The 20,792-nt window shown below is 44.2% G+C and overlaps 4 protein-coding genes across 9 annotated transcripts; 2 read left to right on the top strand and 2 right to left on the bottom strand.

The window, feature by feature from the left end:
- Positions 1–48: 48 nt before the first annotated feature.
- On the bottom strand, positions 49–4,499 carry LOC129590241 (myosin heavy chain, striated muscle-like). 3 transcript variants are annotated; one of them, XM_055485368.1, is made up of 13 exons: positions 4,023–4,499; positions 3,842–3,961; positions 3,585–3,731; positions 2,983–3,363; positions 2,568–2,759; positions 1,767–2,498; positions 1,585–1,701; positions 1,280–1,513; positions 1,060–1,219; positions 861–967; positions 534–734; positions 344–460; positions 49–247 (listed from the first exon to the last, which is right to left on the bottom strand). In XM_055485368.1, exons 1-13 carry the CDS (start codon positions 4,314–4,316, stop codon positions 146–148), a joined length of 2,904 nt encoding a protein of 967 aa, XP_055341343.1. In that variant the 5' UTR covers positions 4,317–4,499; the 3' UTR covers positions 49–145. The 3 variants fall into 3 exon arrangements, with proteins under 3 accessions (XP_055341343.1, XP_055341345.1, XP_055341344.1); XM_055485370.1 differs by having other exon boundaries at positions 4,027–4,499; XM_055485369.1 differs by lacking the exons at positions 49–247; positions 344–460 and having other exon boundaries at positions 540–734; positions 1,028–1,219.
- Positions 3,685–12,342, top strand: LOC129590239 (uncharacterized). 4 transcript variants are annotated; one of them, XM_055485362.1, is made up of 12 exons: positions 3,685–3,831; positions 4,035–5,543; positions 5,625–5,998; positions 6,052–6,739; positions 6,802–7,103; positions 7,188–8,364; positions 8,423–8,717; positions 8,809–9,377; positions 9,434–9,578; positions 9,653–11,625; positions 11,684–11,980; positions 12,037–12,342. In XM_055485362.1, the coding sequence occupies exons 2-12, from the start codon at positions 5,010–5,012 to the stop codon at positions 12,133–12,135; spliced, it is 6,453 nt and encodes a 2,150-aa protein (XP_055341337.1). In that variant the 5' UTR covers positions 3,685–3,831; positions 4,035–5,009; the 3' UTR covers positions 12,136–12,342. The 4 variants fall into 4 exon arrangements, with proteins under 4 accessions (XP_055341337.1, XP_055341338.1, XP_055341340.1 ...); XM_055485363.1 differs by lacking the exon at positions 3,685–3,831 and having other exon boundaries at positions 4,012–5,543; XM_055485365.1 differs by lacking the exons at positions 3,685–3,831; positions 4,035–5,543 and having other exon boundaries at positions 5,859–5,998; positions 6,057–6,305; positions 6,410–6,739.
- LOC129590240 (cilia- and flagella-associated protein 43-like) lies at positions 12,182–18,443 on the bottom strand. Its single transcript, XM_055485367.1, has 10 exons — positions 17,916–18,443; positions 17,581–17,852; positions 17,367–17,460; positions 17,118–17,306; positions 14,343–17,059; positions 13,326–14,281; positions 13,056–13,220; positions 12,917–12,994; positions 12,695–12,848; positions 12,182–12,518 (listed from the first exon to the last, which is right to left on the bottom strand). The coding sequence occupies exons 1-10, from the start codon at positions 17,948–17,950 to the stop codon at positions 12,343–12,345; spliced, it is 4,836 nt and encodes a 1,611-aa protein (XP_055341342.1). The 5' UTR covers positions 17,951–18,443; the 3' UTR covers positions 12,182–12,342.
- On the top strand, positions 18,384–19,813 carry LOC129590243 (uncharacterized). The gene has a single exon (XM_055485372.1). It carries the CDS (start codon positions 18,691–18,693, stop codon positions 19,549–19,551), a length of 861 nt encoding a protein of 286 aa, XP_055341347.1. The 5' UTR covers positions 18,384–18,690; the 3' UTR covers positions 19,552–19,813.
- The last annotated feature ends 979 nt before the right edge of the window (positions 19,814–20,792 follow it).

The raw sequence follows: 20,792 nt of genomic DNA, 5'->3' as shown, positions 1-20,792 counted from the left end.
CCAAACGCCTTTGACTTGTATGGCAGGGACGATACTTGCCGTGCCATCACGAGATTTATTCAAAACTGAACCGGCGGCACCACAACCAAACACAGACATACTCTACTACTCTATGAAATATGTAGCAGAAATAAAAATATATGCATCAAATTCTAACCATAGACGCACGGAAGCCAGGAGATACGGTTGATTCCGAACCTTTCTTCAGCAGCAGTTTTGTCAGCTCTTCAGACATCTGCACGGCCATCTGAACAAACAAACGCATCACAATAATTGCGCTGCGACACCCAGTATAAACTCCGTATCAAAGATACACCTCATACTTCTTAAATTTGTCACTAACCTGTTGAAATAAGCCTGCTACTAATTCCATCATATCGGGTCTTCCATTTAGGAATCGACTTATAGTTGAGAACAGAAGACGCTCCACATCGGTACGGACATTAATGTCAATATTAGCCTGTTGCCCAAATACATGAGTTTAACGCTTGTGGAAAGAGTGTGTAAATGAGCGTGCATTGTTTTATCTGTACTTTTATCTGAGCCACGTTGTCCGGTTGAGCCTGCTTGATAGCTTTGTGCATGGCGTCGTTTTGGCTGACAGTTCGTCCTAACCGTTTACGTTGTTCCGTAATTTCCTCCTGTAATTTCTTTGTATCTTCTTGGTCCTGCTTCATGCTGTGCTCGATTTGCTCTCCCAGTTGGAGCATCTTTTCCTTCGTATTACGAAGATTCTAATAGCATATCATGTTTAAGCAAACAGCATACCGGTATCCAGTTTATAGCACTATGACTATGTTTAACACATTGTACCAGAATCAGTTAAGTATACGTGCTCATCTTATGCATTTGATACGTACATTGATTTCTTCCTGATATCCGTAGGCTTGGTTTTCAAGGGTTCGTAGTTTCCCTCGCAAAAATCCGATTTCATTGTTAACAGCATCGTGCTTTTGCTGTATTTCGTCTGTGGTCAAAATTCAGTATGACGTTATGTGGGTACACTGCTCAATATGAAAGTATTCACAGTGTGAGCAATCTTTACTGATAACCCCGTACTGGTTTCTGCAACTTGAGAAAGCTCAGTCTTCATTTGTCCGGTCTGTTTCTCAAACTTCTCGTAAAACTGTCTCAGTCGAAAGTTATCCTGCATGACTTTCTGTATGTCTTGAATAAGCTGTGCTTTCTGGTCGTTAACGGCCTGACGCTCCCTGGCTGCCTGAAACAGCATATATTTCTCAGTTGTTATTAATCGGTACCGAAGAGTAAAATCCGTTACCTTCACAAAAAGAGCCGCTTGAATCTGTACGACATCTCGAGCGGCGTCTTTTTCATCCTGATCCAACGCAACCGGCATGGTGAGCAGTTCAAATCGAGTTTTGATGCCGCGTTGATGATTCTCCATCTCCCGTAGCATTTTGGTCAACCAAGTGCGCTGTTCGTCCATGCGTTTGGTCTGGGCTTTATACTGTTCGCGCTCCATTTGGATCATTGCCATGCGTTCTTTAAAAAGCTAGATCGCACCAGAATATCCGAGTAAAGACCTACTGTGATATGACCAAATTGCATTGTTTCAGTACTTACACCGCCCAATTCAGCTTGCCGAATGGAAATACTTGTCACCCTGTCCAGTTTCTCTTCTGCTTTATCCGCGATGTACCGAAGCTTTAATCGTGATGAACTAAGCTCGGCCGCTCCTTCCTAACAAAACGGAAATATACTTAACACAATTTCGCCGGCCCGCTATTAAAACGCTTCAGCCTTACCACTTTCCGGCTTTGCGCTCGATCCAACGTTCGCTGAGTAGTGTGCAGATACAGCATAACCTCTGCTAAGGCTGTCTCCTTTTTTGTCTTATCGGTTTCTTCCTGATCAACAATTCTCTTCAGTGATTTGATCATTTCGTCTTGTTTCATTATCCGACTCTGCATCAGACCAATTTCTTTCTGGAGATTGTCCTGCTTGGCACTCAGCGTTCTCATATCCCCTAACGGTTTCTCAGGTGGCCCGACATCTGTTCCCTCCATGAAAGAGATTCGCCGGTTAAGCTGCGTTATCTTATACTGTAGTTCGTACATCTGCTGGGCTTGGTTGCGAGCCAAGCCGTTCTTCTGCCTTGTTTGACGCTGCAGACTGCCCATGTACACTTTGCTGCCTTGAATGTTGGAAATGATAGCCTCCAGCAGTGTTTTAGCTTCCAGGTTTTTTTGGGTGTCCTTAAAGTTTTGATCGCGCAGACGAACGAGATTCTGTTCGGCTGACCGGACTACCATCTCGCGTTGGTCCAACGCTTTGTTCAGCTCTTGCAGACGCTCCTCGTCGGTGAGATTTTGGTCCGAGAGGTTTCGGCGTCGGCTTTCCACACCGGCTGTTAGATCCTGCCACCGCTTTATGTCTTCTTTTACGCTTCGAGTTTGATTACGGAGACCGTTAATACTAGACTGAATCAGACGTATTTCCCGTTGTTTTGCGGAGCAAGCGTTATCCATCACATGGATCTACGCAATACCAAAAATTAGTATAAGTTCGTGTATTTACCTATTATTTGGAGGAAACAATGGTATCACCTGATCCAAAAATTCTTGTTTCTTCTGTTCCATCTCAAAAACATATTCTCGCGCTTTTTGGGCATTGGACTCCGTGAGCTCCATCTTTTTTTGCGTTTCGTGGTTGTTACGTAGTTCCGAGTCGTAAAAGTCTTTCTGTCGTTGCAGAGCCTCTTGTTTTGCCGCACATTTAGCCTCCAGTGCATCTATTTCCTGCACACAGAATCGCATAACAGTACTCTGTATGCTGAGGCAACCACTGAACTGCAACTTGGATGAATGGCGAAAGACCAAAAACGCGTTCCAGAACCAAAACAAGCTGACAACTTTTACCGTTAATCAGAGCGAATAACCTGCGAATAACTGTATATAACTGAAATTTGTTACTAGTGACTGACTGGTGAGTTCTGTTTTTTTAACATCCGATATAACATACCTCCTGCTGTTGTTTCATGTCGGCATCAGCACCGGCTATTCTACTCTTGATTTGGTCCCAGTTATCCGTCTTTTCCGTCCGTTCTTGGATTACGCTTTGACAGTTCTCTTTTAGCCTGGACACTTCCAGTCGCAAACTCTTCACATCCACCTCGATGCCGGCTAGTTCCTTAGCCGTCTCCTCGTCTTCCAGAGCTAATCGGCCTACGCGGTACCGACACTCTTTAATTTTTCCTTCGTCCTCTAGCGAGTACTGCTTCAGCATATTGAACTCCACCTGGTGTTTTTCGGCGTAATTTAGGCACGTGCCCATAAGCTCCCTGTCCAGATCGATTTCCGTTTGCATGTCGTCGATTTCCTTCTTTAAGCGACCTATCATCGTCTGCGGAGGAAGCAGCGGTCAGTTGACACACCACAGAATTTTGATGAACCAACGTAATCGAAACTCCAAAAAGCATTCATTTATGAGCAGTATCTGAGAACGTTGGGTAAACGTACATTTTTCAGAAGTTGGGTAAACGTAAGTTGGGTAAACGATAATCAGTTATAATAATAGCGTACAATTTTCTGGCAGTACAAACTACGAAGTAATACAACGTGCACCTGATCGTTATCTAATCGTTGAACTAGATGTTGGATCTCGTTTTTAGTTCGCATCGTCTCCAGTCGAATGTGAGCGGTCTCCCGTCGCTTCAGTTCCACTTGCTTTTGAGCAGCACTAACTTCCTGCTCTTTCAAAGCCTTTATGCCCTGTACAAGCAAATATCGTCTATAATTTAACAATTTAACATAGAAAAAGTAACAAACAAGAAATTTCCAGAGAATGTTAAGCCCAGACGAATCCGCAAAGGTAGAAGTACCTGCAGTGAACGAAACTGCGTAGATAGAGTTTCGATATAATGTTTCCGTCGAAGTTTTTTCGTTTTCAAGAGCTCCATATTTTCCCTATACTGTTCCGCTCGCTCCAGCTTTTCGGCCAGCTAAGAAAGAATTTCTACGTTTTACTGAGTTCAGATGTGCCAAAAGACGGTTTAAGTGTACTTGCTTTTCCAGTGCAAGGACTTCTTCATCCCATAAACCGATGGAGTGCACGTCAACACCTACGCCACCCTCTCTGAGGTCGACACTGTGCGGATGACCCATGAGATACTCGGGATTATCCGAGTTGCGTCCGCTTTCCAGCAGCCGTTCATTCGTCCAGGGCGTTGGTTCTTCGGTTTGCACGGGCGATACTATTTGTTCCGAGACGGATGAAACGGCTGGTGATTTCTTGTTTTCGGTATCATATCTCCCAGACTGCTCCATGGTCGGAATAATGAAGGGTTCAACTGACATGTAGGCTTCCAATTCGAATAACAGGGCTCTAGAGCCTATACAATCAGAACTGAAGCGATGCGTATGGCAAGGCCTGCAATGCTAAAAGTTCGGGCAATGATGAAGAGGAAATGTCATATGGCGATATTAAAAGGGGCAGCATGAACGTAAATTCGAACCACCGAACATATGTAGTGTTGTAAATTGAAGTAATGTTACAATGCTGTTTTGTTGTTGCTGAAAAATTTCCAAGCAACTGTAATTACTGCTCACCGATGCGATGACGTAATCCATCTGCCAAAAGTACGTTCACTGCTACACTTGACCATTATTATATAAGTATAGTGAGTACGTTAATTAGAGGCTTTGGGTAGCGACTTTAAAAATAATAATAAAAATTGTCAAACTCCAAAAGAAACAATGCGGGTTTGTGATTTAACCTTTTCAGCTATCTTATTGATGCAATGCTGCCATAAACGTGTTTGATGATTTTATAGCAATTAGATTGGCAGTTATTTCCTTTGCTGCAAATGATTTTAACTCTTTCTAATTCCGATTTTTAAGTCTGGTTTCGACTTGCGATACAACAATTCGAATAGTAAAACTGCAAAAAAAACAGAAACCACTTCATATACAGTACTCGTATAAACTGGAATAGAATTGATTTCAAAAGGAACATCTGCATGAAAATTAGAACCTCTAATCTGCCCCATAATGCCCAACAATAAAGTTGGCACCGCTGTGAGAAAGCATGGAAAAGCCATCAAGCGAACCCTCATTCCCACCGATGAAGCCGAAGAGGGAAATCAGACCAAGCTTGGTGCCATGGAAGAGATCGAGTGGGGATGGCTGGCTCACGAGCGACGGGAGCGGCGTATTTACTGGTTCAAATTATGGGATGGGGTCATGGCTGCCGGCTCCGTATTGCACGTTACTGTCATATCCTTTTGTGCGGCATTCAGTCCGTACGATATTGCTCTGTTAATTTTGGGCTATGTTTTGGATGTATTCAACTGCGCCGACTTTATTGGCAAGGTCACTCGCTTTTACGCCCATGATCTTCGCAATCCTGAGATGCGGAAAGGAAAATCACGATTGGACTGGTACATGCACACCTATATGATCGTCGATCTCCTGGCGATTTTACCAACGGATATCGTCTGTGTGGCCGTAGCCAGCACAAATACAATGCCGGTGTTGGCGTTCCTTAGGTTGAATCGGTTATTATGTGGCTATCGCGGTTTCAGGGTAAGTGCTGATAGGAAGTGCATGGAAAATAAATTCCCACCTGAAATCTGTGTACTCGTATCCAAGCTCTGACTTATGTAGTACCTTGGATTTCTGGAGTCCCACGTCGGCGCAAATATGATCATTATACGCAGTATATACTACACGGTATTATCGTGGATGACTCTCCACATGACGGCTTGCATCTGGTATTTGATCCCGTGTTCAACATGGAGTAATATTCGCGACGGTATGAACCTCTGCTCAGCACCATCATGGATCTATTCTGGTGGCACGTCCGCGGATGACAAGATCACTCACCCAGAGTACAAGATTGCCGTTCCCAATCGTAACATTTACGCAGGCACATTCGATCATGGTTTGGGAACAACCGACTTTGTCCACATCAATGCAACGATTTCGGAGATCTACATGTACTCGTTATACTGGACCATTACTACCGCTACCACTACCGGGTAATATTCGTCACTGATTGCCTATCCTAGACTGTTCATTACGGCGTTTTTAGTTTAGGCGAAGTACATGGAATTTCCTTGAGCGAGAAGTTCTTCGCCCTCTGCACTCAGTTGGTTGGTACGCTCGTCTTATTTGGCATCATCCAGGGCGGCGTGACCTCCATGCTTACCAATCTTGACGTGAATCAGTTTCGCTACAAAATGCGTGTAGCCGCTATTACGAACTACTTGCGGGATCAGAATCAACCCAGTGAGCTAGTGCGAGAAGTGAACAACTTCTACCGCTATTTGTGGGAACGAAGCCGCGGTATGTCGAGCTCTGGACTCTTCGATCAGCTGCCTTTTGCCTTGCGTTCTGAAATCTCTTTGGAGCTAACTGGAAAAATCTTTGATAAATCACCGCTATTCCAGAATATCAACGCTAGTTTTCTACGAATGCTTAGCCTGAAGTTCCGTCCCATGCTAGCCTTACCCGATCAGATTGTCATGAAGAAAGGCGAACTGAGTAACCTCATGGTGTACGTGCAGAAAGGTCACCTTGAAGTTCTGAGCGATGATGAGAACGAAGTGCCGATACTTCTGCTGAAACCAGGCAAGGTATTTGGGGAAATTAATTTAATAACTCGTATGCCGAGAAAATACTCCGTCCGGGCAATTGCACACTGCGACTTAGTGATCCTGCGAACCGAAGATCTAATGGCGTGTCTGCAAGCATATCCAGAAATTGCGGAAGAACTACGGGTAAGTTTATCCGCTCGTACTGCAGCTGCTGTCTTCGCTACTATTTTAGCAGTTTTTTCTAGCGGAGGGCAGAAGAACGAGCAGGCATGAGTCAGCAACAAACACAGGAAGGTATTCTCGCCGGCAGCGACACGAATGAGTCAGCGCGTATGAAAAAGCAAGAGAAAGACCTGGCCACCAAACTGGAGGAGCTGACCCCGAAAATGGGCACCAATATCCGATCGTTAATGTCAGCCATGAAAATTCGGCGACCGCAGGAAAGACTGCGCGTGTCCGAATCGATGGAACTGTTCAGAATTCGAGATCCCATGGACGAATTGGTGGATTTCCATACGAGTGCTTTCAAAGGACGAATAATTGCCCGGTAAAACTTGGTTAAACACAAGCTGCATAATTTCCATCGTCAGATTTCAGTTTCCACAAGTGACAACTAACCACGGCATCTTAGGTACCATCATGCCAAGCAGACTTTCTTGGATTTCAGCCTAGATCCTGACGGAATATTTTTGTATTTTTGGGATCGCTTTATTGTGGCTATGATCTTGTGCACCTTCATTGTGGGTACATACTCAGCCTTTTTCAAGAGTTACAACAATCTTTTGGATGACACTGGTGGTGCCGGAATTCTTGTCCTCGTGTACTTCATCGATATCGTATTATACATCGATTTCGCTGTTGGTTTCCTCACCCAGATAATCACGCCAAACGGAAATATTTCCAATCATCGTGCTATGGCATTCAGTTATTTGGGGTCTTGGTCATTTTGGGTGGATGTTCTAGCCATCATTCCGATGGAAATTTTTACCGTGGCGTTGCAACAAGATCCCACCGAAAGCGATGCGGACTTTTATGAACGACAGATGCACTATTTTGGGTATTTGCGACTGAATCGTTGTATTAAAGCATTCAAACTTCCGAAATTTTTCGACCGGCTAAGCGATGAGCTGGCAACATCCATGGCCACCATCCGGACCATCAAGTTCTGTATCTACATCATATTAAGCAGTCAGTTGGGTGCTTCCATTTTGATTGCCGGCACGTGCTCACCGGAGCACTGCCCCACTGATCCGGCAGAATCATGGACCGCGGCCGATCCACCCAATATCACCATTGACTTCACTTTTGATTACCGTTATTCGGCTGCCATGTATTATGCAGTTACGCTTCTGACCAGTGCCGGCTATGGGGACATTTTCCCTCGAAACCTGTTGGAACAGTTTCTAGCCAACGTGGTCATGCTGATAGGAATGCTCATGTACGGCTACTGCCTGGCTGTTCTTACGGCAACTTTGGCTAATCTGGATGGGCCGCGGGTGGAATTTCAGGAGAGGCTGTTCGCTCTGAAGGGTTTCATGGAATATAACAGGATGGCAGAACTGGTGAAACGACGAGCAATTGACTCGGTAGCGCTGTTATGGACAATCAGCAAGGGTGAAGACATCCCAGGTGTGAAAAGCATGACTGCAGATTTGCCAGAGCATTTGACAGAAGAGATTCAAGTCGAGGATCTCATCCATTTGGTGGCTGGTGTTCCGATTTTCAAGAACATCGAGGAGAATATCTTAAAAAACTTTGCGCCGGCTGTTAGAAGATATTTGTTCCCGCCAGGCGAATACATAATTCAGGTAGTATTACTCATAGCCGGCAATGATTATCATGCTAGCTATGACAATTGTTTTACAGCATGGTGACTTAATTAACGAGCTCTTCGTGATTCGTCGTGGAGTATGTCAGATTTTTCATCCAGAACAACCCAGTATGGTTATCAGCGAACTATATCCCGGAATGTATTTTGGAGAAATTGGGTTTTTATTCAATCACAATGAGATTGTCAGCGTTAAAACAATCACTCACTGTGAAGTTCTAACCATTCCCCGTCCGGCATTTGATAAGGTGGCATCGTCTGTCAAATGGTTCTCGCATCAAATGAAAGTCATTGCACATGATCAAAAGTACTATGCCGATATGTGCGGCGCAGGTATTACGTTCTTTAACATATGGATTAATCATTATTATGAATTTTACAAGTTTACGATTGGCATTATCGTGTGTGGATGATTATGTTGCAGCACGACTAGCAAAAGCGTTATCCAAGAAGCGCCGAGAGGAGTCTCCCGTCAAAATGAGCGAGACTCAAAAACGGCGACTTCGCTTCCGCGATGACTTTAACTCATTGAGCGTTCACCCGTTGACCATGTATCTTTATCGCCTTTTGATGAACCGCACTATTTCTGTGGATGGACGGTTTCTCTATATCTGGGAGCAAATCCGTTTGATAGAAGCAACGGTCATTTTTGTCTTGGTTTTAATGCAAGTCACTTACCAGCTCTTCGATCTTTGGTTGTTCGTGATCTTATACCTGTGCGACATTTATGCGTTTGTGGACATTTACATCAAGTTCCACGTTCAGTACTTTAACGAGACCAACATCTTGGTCACACATCCGTATATGACCGCGAGGCGCTACCTGCGCTCCAGTTTTTGGATCGATCTATTGGCAGCGTTTCCTTTTGAGCTGGGCTTACTGATGACCGGCGGAGGAACACTTCTAAGAACGGACCTGTTACACGCTGCTGTTTATTTGCGAATGAACCGGATACTGCAAGTGTACCGAGTACCCCAGGCTTTCGCTTTCTATGTAAGGAAGATCTATGGTGTTATCGGTGCCTTTTTTTAAATTTTTTCTTATTATAGGAATCCGATATAAAAAAGGACCAGTCAACCACATTCTTAATAAAATTCCTCAACTATTTTATTTTGTTCGTAATGTTTGCTACGGCGATGCCGTATACAGTGCAGTGCACACCATCAACTTGTGGATTCAACGTTACTTCATGCAGTAGGTGCATCAAAGAGCATAAGTGATGGATAATTTTTACACAAAATTAACCCTACCCAACTGTCTGTTATTAGACACTACAACGTACGACAACGGATCAGTGATTTTTAACGAAACGTCAAAGGTCTGTATGGACTCTTCATATTTATCACTAGCTGGTATCAATAGTACGACGTTGCCCTGGGATCAGTTTGTCGGGGGATTCTACTGGGCCATTACTACTGTAACCGTTGTTGGGTACGGCGACATCCGTGCCACGAATGAGTCGGAACATTTCATATTCCTTTCCACCATGATTGCTGGGTATATCTTCTTCAATTACATCATCGCCAGTATTGCTGCTGCACAAGCCAATTCCGATGCGCGACGTTCTCGCTTTTTCGACCGCTTGAAATGTATCAAACAGTATATGCACCACGAGCACTTGTCGAAGAAGTTAAAGCACAGAATCGTTCGATATTACGAATATCTGTGGCTACGTACCCACGGAATTGATCCGCAGACTCTGATTGCCGGTTTGCCGCCTTCTCTAACATCGGAATTAGCGTTGCAGCTTTACCGCAAGGTGATCGAGCAAGTATCAATTTTCAAGAACACACCAACTGGTTTCAAGAAAATGCTGGCGACCATAATGAAGCCGCTGTACGTAATGGAAGGGGAGTATGTCATCCGTCAGGATGATGTCGGAACAGATTTGTTTTTTATGTACCGAGGCAGCATTGAAGTGCACTACAGTAGCGGATTTAAAGCGCCACAGCAAATTCGTTCAGGCCGGATGATTGGAGAAGTTGCCTTTTTCCGTAATGAAACGTCCCGGTTGAGTTTTCGGGCAGCGGAGAACAGTGACCTTTATTACGTTACTCGAGCCGAATTCGATGCAATTCTAGAGCACTTTCCTGATGTTAAAGCAAAGTTGGTAGAAGATATTCTTTCCAATCTCACGGCCGAGGATGACCAGAAGAATGCAGCTGGGAAGACTGCTGCTCAAGCCCGGCGTCATCGATTTCGAGATTCATTGGCTGCTGTGCGGAAGAAGAAAGTACCCACTAGTCAAAGGTTGCGCTTGATGACTAAACATATTTTCCGATCGGACGACAAGTACATCCGATACTTCAGCAAGTATTTTGTTAATATGATTCGCATGATTCTATCGATGCTAATAATGTACCAAGTGGCGTTTACTGATCGGTCATATGCAGTACACTACGTCTTAGAATCGGTATTTCTTATCAATATCATTGCGAAATTTCGAACTGGCTTTCTGGATGAATTCGGAAACGAAGTACTCAACCCAAAGAAAATTCGCCAGCGTTATTTAAAGCACGGTATTTTGGTTGATCTGTTGATATCTTTTCCATATGAAGTCTTCAGTTTGGCTGCACCAGTTGACATTCGCGGAAAAGTATGGGCATATTTGAGACTGCTTAAAGTACCGCCAATGGTGTACCGTGTGCTGATATTTTTCCACGGTTGGTTGGCGGAGTTAGATATCAGTATTCTCTTTGTCCGCTTGACCTATTCCTTCACGCAACTATTGTTTTGGCTGCATTTCTTCTGCTGTGTGGCTTATTACATCGCGTGTCCGGATGGAAACTGTGATTTTCAGAATGCATGGACAAATAAGGTCAACCTGGAAAACAGCAATCCCGGTAGCCGCTACATTGTCACTTTATACTGGATCACGACAACCGCCACGACAGCCGGTTATGGCGACATTGTCCCCACGACAAATTTAGAGAGGATCTTCATCTGTATTGTCCAAGTGGCGGGAAAGTTTTTGTTCGGTATAATTGTGGGGGATATTGCCTCCACCTTGGCCAACCTTGAGGTCAGCCGGCAGAACTTCGAATCCCGCTTTCAAGCCATTAAGACTTACCTGTTAGACCAGCAAGCTAATAGCACAATCATCGACCGAGTACAAAAATATTTCGATTATCTGTGGAAAACGGACAAAGGTGTGGATGATATCAACAGTGTTCTGAATGATGCGCCATTCTGCTTGCGAGCGGAGATCTGTTTCGCGGTACATCAACGGGATCTGCGAGAAGTAAGGCAAATATTTACCACTGCATATACGCAAATTAAGTAGAGCAACGTTTTTTCAGCTACCACTTTTTCGAGATGCATCGGATGCGTTTCTCCGGATGATTAGCACATGTTTGCACCAAGTGCAATTTGTGCCCGGGGATTACGTTATTCAGCAAGGCGATTTAGTGGAGGAGATGTACTTTCTCCATCGCGGCGAAGTGGTGGAAGTGGAGAGCGGTGTGGAGATTGGAGTGTTGCGGAGAGGAAGCAATGTTAATTGGCAGGCGCTGCTTATCGATTGGCCGGCTTCTCGTACTGTGCGAGCCACCGACAACTGCGAAGTCTATGTTTTGACAAGAACCGATCTTGAGAAGGTATGACTGAATGTCATGCATCTAACTAAAGCTTTCCGTAAGGAATTTTCGCTTAGGTGGTATCGAAGTATTCCGCTCAAATGGGCCACATATGCATGACGAATCGAATACGATTAAGGGATCTTTTGGAAGAAGAAAAAGTGGAATTGGATTAATTGAAAGTGCGGTTATGGGTGGATGTTATTTCGGAGCAACTGCACCTTCTTTCACAATTTTACTCTTTTTGCTTGTGTTTAAAAATTTTATCACTGTAATGCACGCAAAAATACTAATAAACGAAACTGATTTTTGTGAGAACTTTCTTTTAATAACACAGTAAGTCACCAGCCATACAAACAAACAGAGCGAAAACGACTGCCAGTTCAGGGATTCCGTTTGTCTTGGTAGATGGCAGGAAAGGTTCTTTTCTGCCAACGAAAGAGCTCTTCCTTATAAAATTCCATTCGTTTCTTCTGCTGCTTCACGGCTGCCTGAATACGTAATCTTCGCCATATTAAATTGCGCCTGGTCTCGCTTTCGATGACATCAGATTGCACACCTAAATCACCAGATATCAAAAATTTTGCAACAATAACGGTAATATTTATTCATACAATTATAAATAATATAATTTGATGCCACTAATTTGCAACGGAATCAAACCTTTCAAAGCACCATTTCAAAATAGTGTGCTGGAAACTTTGGCTTTTTATTTTTAATTCATCATTCTTTTACCGATGTCATTGGCAACTGCCTGGCGCTCCTGCAGCTCACATGACAAACCCCGCATTGTCGCTTCCGCATTGTGTCGCTCGTTTTCCAGCGCTACCAACTTCTTGTACAGCAGTTGTAACTTATATTCCAGTAAGTCCAGGTTTCTTTTGAATGTCTGGGCACAAACATAAACTATTAAGTTCTGAAAATTACATTCCAAATAGCTGGAACACGTATTTTTACCGCTTTTTGCTGTCTCAGATTCTGTTTCAACCTTAGATAGGTTTGATCGCGATACTCGTTTAGGTCCTTCCCTACCATCTGTAACAGGTCGGATTGCAGCTGTTTTAACGAATGAGAAAACGAATAGCTAAATTCTCACGTTGCGAATCTCTCGCGGAGCAACTTGACTGCTTATAAAATTCCTTTCGTATTGGTAATCCACAATCTTCTCCATTTGCACTTCTCTTTCCCACTGAAGCAGCAGTATAGCTTCCCGAAATTTAACAACTTGTTCCAAGACTTTCATTTTTTTCCGGCACCCGTTCTGCAACAGAAACATAAACTAATTATATACGGTAACGTTTGAAAATTAATTCTGCACCTGTACTGTGCTGCTTATGCAGCTACTAACCGCAAGCGTCTGCTTTACCTGCAGCTGCAAATTCATGTTTTGAATATGCTTCGGTTGTATCAAGATCACTCGCTCGTTAAATTCCTGGAATGGTGCAAGTTCGGCCTCGATTTGCCCATGCGTGACAGTAAGAACCAGATCCGTATTCTTTTCTAGCATTATTTGCTTTCTTTCGACTTCTCCCAGCTGCGACTGCGCATTCTCAACTTCCGTTTGCAATGCTCTCTCTAATTCTATATAATCGTAATGCAAGCCCTGATACAGTTCTAGCTCCATATGCTTCAACCAGAATTCCATTTCCGATTCCATCTTTTTGCGACGATGTTCACAGTATCTATGCCAAATTCTGTAATCAATATCCTCTGGTCTTTGCTCGGGATCTTCAATCATCCGTAAACTATGGTAGAATTCTTCTGTGACCTTTTCTTTTAGCTCAGCAGTACGGGGGCGACACATCTGTCCTTCAAAATATGTCGCCTGTTTTAATCCGCGAAAGAGGTGTGGTCGCTTACGATACATGGACACCAGCCGTTTTCCATCCAGATCGGAAAGGTCATGTAGCTCTCGCTTGATAGAAAAGTCCAGTGCCGCATCTTTGCGAGCACAGTCTTCGTATTGTTGACGAATTATCTGCATCATTTTGTGAGATCGGCTGCCGTTCGCTTTAATGTAGTCAGCAAGTTTGGTGGTGGTTTCCCAGCGGTGTTGTATGTCGGCGGTCCAGGCTTTAACTTGTTCCAAATGAAGAAGGCGCTGTCTAATATACATAGCTCGGAGGTCAAGTAAGCTAGCTGCAAATACTGCCCGTTCTTTTAACCCTTGCAAATTTTCCAAGTCTTGTTCGAAAGTTGTAATCATTTTATCACAGGACCGCGCTAATTCATCAGGATTAATCAGAATTTCTTCTACTGGCATAGTGATCTTCGGCTGATGGGAAGCGATACGCAGAGCCGAAAGAGATTTTCCAAGATTTACTGAAAATAAAACGATAGCGTTCACAGTTTATTTTAAATTTTACTTTTAGTCAAATCCCACCTGCGTTGGCTTTGGCTCGAGTGCGTGCTGCGTTGGCTGCTGCATTTTGACGGGATTGCATAATTAGCGGATAGTTTAAATCATTAACGTCCAGAAAGAACGGTAAAGAAATTTGGGTCCGCTTCATACGTTCTAGAATCTGCTCGTCGGTTACTTGGTACAATTCATGCCCGGGATTCTCGTCGCTGGCTAGTGCAAATTCAACTTTTGGCATGTTAGGATGGTGCATTTCACTGGCTTCTTTTGCAACGGCCTTCTGAATTAACTCGTAGTTGTGGTGCAATGCCGACAAGAGCTGGACTTTGTCGTTCAGAAGTGTATCAAAACGCCGGTTAAAAGCTTCTTTGATCAGTATTCCGCTCGAGCGCAGCAATAGCAGCTGTTCGATCCTTTGGAATCTGGATGTGATCGTGTCATCGTCGTACAATAAGCTAAATAATTCTGCCTGCGACTCGTCACCTTTGCATAACAATTGTATGGTCTGCTTGACATAGTCGTGGCCGCTTACAAACACTGCGTTCTCGTCCATATTTTTCATTGATTCTCTGTTGTCTTCATTCGCGTTTGTACCACGAAAGTGGTCAAGATATCGACACAAATAGCGGTGCGATCGTACCCTTTCTTCCATTACCTTCACGTTCGGTGCGCGTTGGCGAATGGGAAAATTTTTAATGGTGCGGTCACTCAGTAATCCATGTAGACCACGCAGCTTGGTGTCTAAGGGGTTCCAATAGCGTGCTAAGAGGCGCTCTTTATAAAGCTCCTGCTCGATTATCTCCAGTGCTGCACGAACTTTAGCATCTATTATCTCGCTTTCTTGTCTTTTTTTTGAAGTTATCCAACCAGGATCTAGCAACTCAAAAGATACTTCGGCCAACCGTTCCAATCCAATTTTCCACGTGTTTTTGGTATATAGGTCTAACAGTTTCTTCTTCAGCTTTGCGTATTGTTCCTTCAGACCTTCAGCGTGGAGTGAATCTTTCACAGCTTTGTCTTCCAAATGTAAGCGTGTTTTAATCTCAAGCCATGGCTCCTCTTCTGCTTCCGAAACGCTTGAAAAGACTGGAACGGGAGAACTTAATGGCAGAAGGAAGTCCCTATCAAGAACGGAAAGTCCACTTAAAGCTTCCAGTTCTATGCGAATTTCATCGGTTTGCTTAACCCAGACATCGGTCACCAGTTCATTGACCACAGGCAGTGAACGACAAACCAGCCTCCCTTCAGCCGTTAACATGAACACGCGATTTCTTAAACCCCGTTGTTTTATGATCACCAATCTCGGAGTGCCGGTAAGCAGAGTGTCGAACACCTGGAGTGTAAAATTCTCGTCGGTTAATCGGATTTCCGTGGTTCCTTGTTTGTTACAGGTCAGGACGTATTTTGCACCAGGAAACAATTTTAGGTGACATATAGGAAACGGCAAAGATTCGGTTAGTTTGATTAAATCAGGGGCCTTCATCCAGTCAGTAGTAGAAGCGTGTGCTAAATGCTTTGTAGATGTCACTAGAAATGCGGACGTTGGGCTTTCAAGCTCTATAGCTACCACAGGCACTTTCAGCTTCAGTCTGCGAAGATTCAATTTGGTGTCATCGAAATCATGCAGGGGGCTGGCCAAATAATCATCCGGTTGTTGTAACAAGGCATTGGTCAACTGAAACGTTACCACATCTGTTGCTCCTTTTTTCGGCTTATCGGTCAACGTTACTAGCACAAAGGAGCCATCGTTAGAATAAACTGAATGCACACCATCCACCGCCATGGACATTTTAACGATTCCCATAACATTCCATTTTCGAGATGGTAAACCAGAGAGGATCGTTAGCGCCATTGGATCATTTTCTCCAACAGCGAAAATAATTTTTCCTGTAGAATTGTACAACAGTTTCACTACGGCAGCTGAAAACAATCGCATTTTATGAACCATCCGGGGGAATTCGCTTTGCGCGGATTTCAAACAGTCCACAAAGTACAGATAGCCAACATCTGTGCCGAGGCAGATACAACGATAGGCTGGACAGATGGCGGCGACCGTTACTTGAACGGATAACTGAAGGCTCAGTAACGCTTCGTTGTCATTGTTCCAAATTTTCAAAACGCCGGGTTCTTGTATTGATAAAAAACAGCCATCATGGAATTTTTCCAGGTACGTGTAAGGAGCGATTTCATCCCGACTAAGTAGATGTTTGTCCAACGTGCCGGATGGATGAAACATCATCAGATCGAAGTTTATTGTTATTCCCAGCCACTGCGCACGCGACGGACTGCTCCAGATTTGTGTGAAATTTTCTTCTAGTCGAATAATGGGATTATGGCTGACATCGGTCGGAGAATGCTGCTTAAGCACGTCAACGTCGCCATTTCCGCTAAGCACCACAGTTCCCTCTTTGAACGACAGAATCTGTTTTACTGGTGCACCGTAGTCCTGCGTGTAACTTAACACATTTGGATGGGCAACGCCGTGGTGCAGGTTGAAGTACAATAGTTTTCCCTCTAGAGTACCAATATACAGTGCGCCATCTACGTGCCAAGAATGACATGTCGGAGTGAATCTTTTCCGTCCCAAGACTTCATCAATAAAGCTTTCAGACACATTAGGAGGCACCTGCGCTATCGCTGCCAGGCCCAGAAAGTCCGCTGGATTGGATGAATGGACGCTTTGGAAAAGGTCACCAATTTGGCGTGCTTGAGAGGAATCATCGTACGGGATTATAAACGGTCTAAATGCAGCGGTATGTAGAACTGTTGTACAGTGCAAGAAGGCAAGGGACTCGTTACCGTTCGCAGGTCACTGGAGCACCTTTGTCCTCTTCCGGCAAGCCGTGATCGATTGTGAAAATTCTGATGGATGAATCGCTTGTTATACAGAAATCCCGCCAGTTGCAAGGCGAACACGAAAGATGCAGGTTTGGGCTGTACAGATCGCGCTGTATATACTTGGAGACGAATACCTGAGTGTCCCAGTTCCTGCAAAAAATTTCTTTTAATAGGTTGCTCCAGTATCGTTAAAGCTGTAAGGTGGCAAACCAGATCGTTATCTGGCATTCTGGTTGTCCAGTGAGTATCAGCAAAAGTTTGGTGTACGTAAAGGCAACATCCAGAAGTTCACCAACGGTATTATCTAGAATAAATGACAGTATGATTGGCAATCTCTAGAAAACAGCTGTAAGAGAAGCTATCGGGAAGATTATTACAGCAGGAAAGGTGTTTTACATTGTGCATTATCCTTCGGAAAATGTACCGTCTATCCGGGACACTTCAATGAATTCCGGATATTTATATATGAAAACCAATGGATTACGCTGAAGTGCCGTGAGCGAGAAAAAGGCCTTCCCCGGAACAGTCCTGAGAAAGCCATACTCTCGAAACGGTATATGAAATAATTTATCCTTAGGCTTCTGTCGAGGATGCAGATCTGATGTGGACAAAAAGCGCACACACTGTCCGCAGGTATAACCGAATTCAGTGTTGTTAACAAACTGCAAGTCGGCACCGAGCGGTCCTTTGACGAAACTGCAAGTAGTGTCAGTTAACGACCGCCGAAAGCGAAGTCCAAAAAGTTGTATTCGATTTTACATGGTAGTGCCCACTGTGTCCGGACTTAGTGTCATCCCGGTCTCTCCCAGTGCAGACGAATTTCATCAAATGCTAGGCATGTGGATTTAAATCAGCTGTGAACAGGAATATCGACCATGAAGAGGCCGTCAAGCACTGCACCTATGATACAGTCTGGACTGACAGATATTTTAATTAATCATTTTCCGGGAGTGTGAGAACTATGTAGTTGGCTTCAAAGTTCATTTACATTTCATGGCCTCAAGGGATTTTTGAAAATAATTCAAAGATAATCCAGTCCTTATATGGACTTCAAAATATTTTTCACTGAATGAGGCAAATATGTGCGTGCTGATGGTGATGGTATCATGGGAAGTGAATTTAGGATTGTACAAAATTTCAGACTACACTCCGTGACACTCGGTGTTTGCAATCGATCTTGTGACTGTCTAGTACGGTTTACGTCGTAGCAACAGTCATTTTGTGATTTTGCTAGTGTTCGTTGATTAAGGAAGCTTCAATGTGCGCGAAATTTGCTTCTTTTGAAGAAATTAGAACATTAGAGCCGAGGTCCTCTCAGATTCAGTCATTTTGTTTCTTTGGATGATTGTTCGTTTTGAAACGACTGAAAGAGTCGCTTCCGAGATAGTGTTTGGCGATCTACGCTCTATGGCAACTGAGGTTCCTAAAAAATCCCGTTACGACAGCTGACGCTGGTATAGTTGAGCATAAAATACTGTACTATTTTATTCGATGCTCCTTAGAAAATCCCAATGTTGCCAGTCCATGAACGGTGATGAACAGGGATCGACCATCATCGAGTTATCGAAGTACCCGAGTTTCCCTCCAATCCCAGCGCGGCTATGCTAGTAACGATGGAGATCCTTATCCGGGAGCAGACATTATACCCTACCAGTGCCCAGCCACCCCCTGTACGCCCTGTGGAGGCGCTATTACCTCCGCTCCATCGGCCAGCATGGAGACCAGCATGGGGATGCGTATATCGCGGGTGCAAGCGATGAAGAAGCGCTTGGATGATTTAGAGCCAAAGGTCAACTGCATTGATCAGAAAATGGATTATGTGCGCGATTCAACAGATAAATTACGCGATGGGCTTCTGACCAGACGCAAGGAAGTTGAAGACTTAGAAAAGGGCCTGATTGACCGGGTAGCGCGAACTGAACAAAAAGTGCAAAATTTTTCAAGGGAAATCAGTGATTTTAAGGTAGACTCGGAAACTGACAATGCGGCCTTGCGACAGTCCGTAACTTCGCTCACGGCCGAAGTTGCCTGTATGCGCACTTGGGTGCTGGAAAATCTGCGACAAATTCACACTAAACTCGACGTCAAAGAACAAGAGCACAGTCATTTCAAAGGCCATTTCCACGAGCGCCTTAGCGGATGTGAGCAAGGCTGTGCTATGCGAACCGACGACTTGCACTGTTTAAAGGCTGAGGTGGATGCCAAATTTGCCGCAATCAAGGAAGCCCTTTCTGGACAGTTTCCCAGCCGATGGTCAAGGTCGTCGGATGGACGCAAGTCCAGAAACAGCAGTTATGGCCGCAGTTACGATGGCCGAAATTCCGGCGTAACAAGCGATCGTGGCAATTATCACGAGGGCCGTAATTCCGGTTTGACGTCAGAATGGCAACGGTGACGCTGCAAGCGCGCAACATTACTTGACTACTTTGAAGTTTTGTTTACATATTACAAGATGTAGTCGAATTCCCGGGTTGGCAGTTCCAAAGTTACTGGACAAAGTGCCCGTAGTGAATGTCGGGTTGTTTTGTTTTTTAAATCTTTGTTATTTTGTAAAGTGTCATGTTACTGTAGAAACAGTATAGCAAAAATGAGTGCAAATCAACAAAATGGTGCTACCAGGTTATTTTTAGCTACGAATGAAGTTAATACTTACTATACTACGACAGTGTTGCGTATTCATAATCTTGATTAATTTGCGTAAGTTGTGCGCCAGGGTCACCCTCTGATCAGTGATCACCCTTGTAAACTCATATAGTTTAAGTTGTCCATAGTCATACCGAAGATATTATCAGAAATTTTTATTGCGCGTTCTAAAGTTAGTTTTAGCCGTCTGAATTACAGATTATCGCTCTTAGTCTTAAACCATTGTCCATTTTATGTTAACAATTCGTCGCTTGATCAATACACATTTCTCTGACTCGAATCCATCCATCGTACATGTGAACAAACCATTTACAAAATTTGTTATGTACAACAGAACACCAAGTTAAAGACGATCATATCGCTGACACGACAATGAACGTCGAACCGATCCATGATTAGCGGCGGTGGTAGTGTCTTCTCGTTGCCGTCCGAGTACATGGGACATGGCAAACGCTACTCGGTCCCGTTCATCCATGACCCGCAATCCGTTATTATCCGCTTGCTGGGAGGCATCTCTCGTTAGTGCCATTTCCTTCGCCACTGAGTATGGTATGTGGTTGCTTTGATCGACCGCTTGGTCCTTAAAGGTCTTCCGCGTTACCTCATTCTCCTCGTTCTCAGGCCCCGGGCGGACTAAGTAGCAGGGACAGTCGAATTTCTCCCGGCACACTACCGAAAGACGTTGAACGTGCTTATCCTCCTCCGTCTTGTTGAATTCCTTGAGAGCATTACCATTCACTGGACCTGTTTCAGTTGCATTGTGGTCACATTTTGCCTTCGGCAATACAGCCGATGTGACCAGTTGTGAGCTCACCTGCGTTGGTGATGGTGCTTTCTCGGTGATTCCTGCTGGTGCATGTAAACTGATATCCACAGCCTGCTCCATTCTCCGCTAGACTGTACGTTGAACGTATAGCAAAAAGACAGAAAGAGAAACAAGGCCTTCCATGTACTGTAAATTTTTAGGAAAAATAACGACGGTGAGCGCAAAAG

Source organism: Paramacrobiotus metropolitanus, unplaced genomic scaffold, assembly GCF_019649055.1.
Source record: "Paramacrobiotus metropolitanus isolate TYO unplaced genomic scaffold, Prichtersi_v1.0 Parri_scaffold0000039, whole genome shotgun sequence".
NCBI lineage: Eukaryota > Metazoa > Tardigrada > Eutardigrada > Parachela > Macrobiotidae > Paramacrobiotus > Paramacrobiotus metropolitanus.
Note: the sequence above shows the minus strand (reverse complement) of the source record. Positions and strands in the feature narration are given on the sequence as shown.

Excerpts from the sequence above, each read along its gene's own strand:
- LOC129590243 (XM_055485372.1), top strand. The coding sequence starts at position 18,691 with ATGAACAGGGATCGACCATCATCGAGTTATCGAAGTACCCGAGTTTCC.
- LOC129590241 (XM_055485368.1), bottom strand. The coding sequence starts at position 4,316 with ATGTCAGTTGAACCCTTCATTATTCCGACCATGGAGCAGTCTGGGAGA. Across the intron at positions 1,702-1,766 it reads GAGCGCAAAGCCGGAAAGTG|GAAGGAGCGGCCGAGCTTAG; the intron begins GTAAGGCTGAAG and ends CCGTTTTGTTAG. Across the intron at positions 1,514-1,584 it reads GGCAAGCTGAATTGGGCGGT|CTTTTTAAAGAACGCATGGC; the intron begins GTAAGTACTGAA and ends GGTGCGATCTAG.
- LOC129590239 (XM_055485362.1), top strand. The coding sequence starts at position 5,010 with ATGCCCAACAATAAAGTTGGCACCGCTGTGAGAAAGCATGGAAAAGCC. Across the intron at positions 6,740-6,801 it reads AAATTGCGGAAGAACTACGG|CGGAGGGCAGAAGAACGAGC; the intron begins GTAAGTTTATCC and ends AGTTTTTTCTAG. Across the intron at positions 11,626-11,683 it reads ATCAACGGGATCTGCGAGAA|CTACCACTTTTTCGAGATGC; the intron begins GTAAGGCAAATA and ends ACGTTTTTTCAG.
- LOC129590240 (XM_055485367.1), bottom strand. The coding sequence starts at position 17,950 with ATGACACTAAGTCCGGACACAGTGGGCACTACCAT. Across the intron at positions 12,849-12,916 it reads ATCTGAGACAGCAAAAAGCG|ACATTCAAAAGAAACCTGGA; the intron begins GTAAAAATACGT and ends GTTTGTGCCCAG. Across the intron at positions 12,519-12,694 it reads GGCAGTTGCCAATGACATCG|GTGTGCAATCTGATGTCATC; the intron begins GTAAAAGAATGA and ends CTGGTGATTTAG.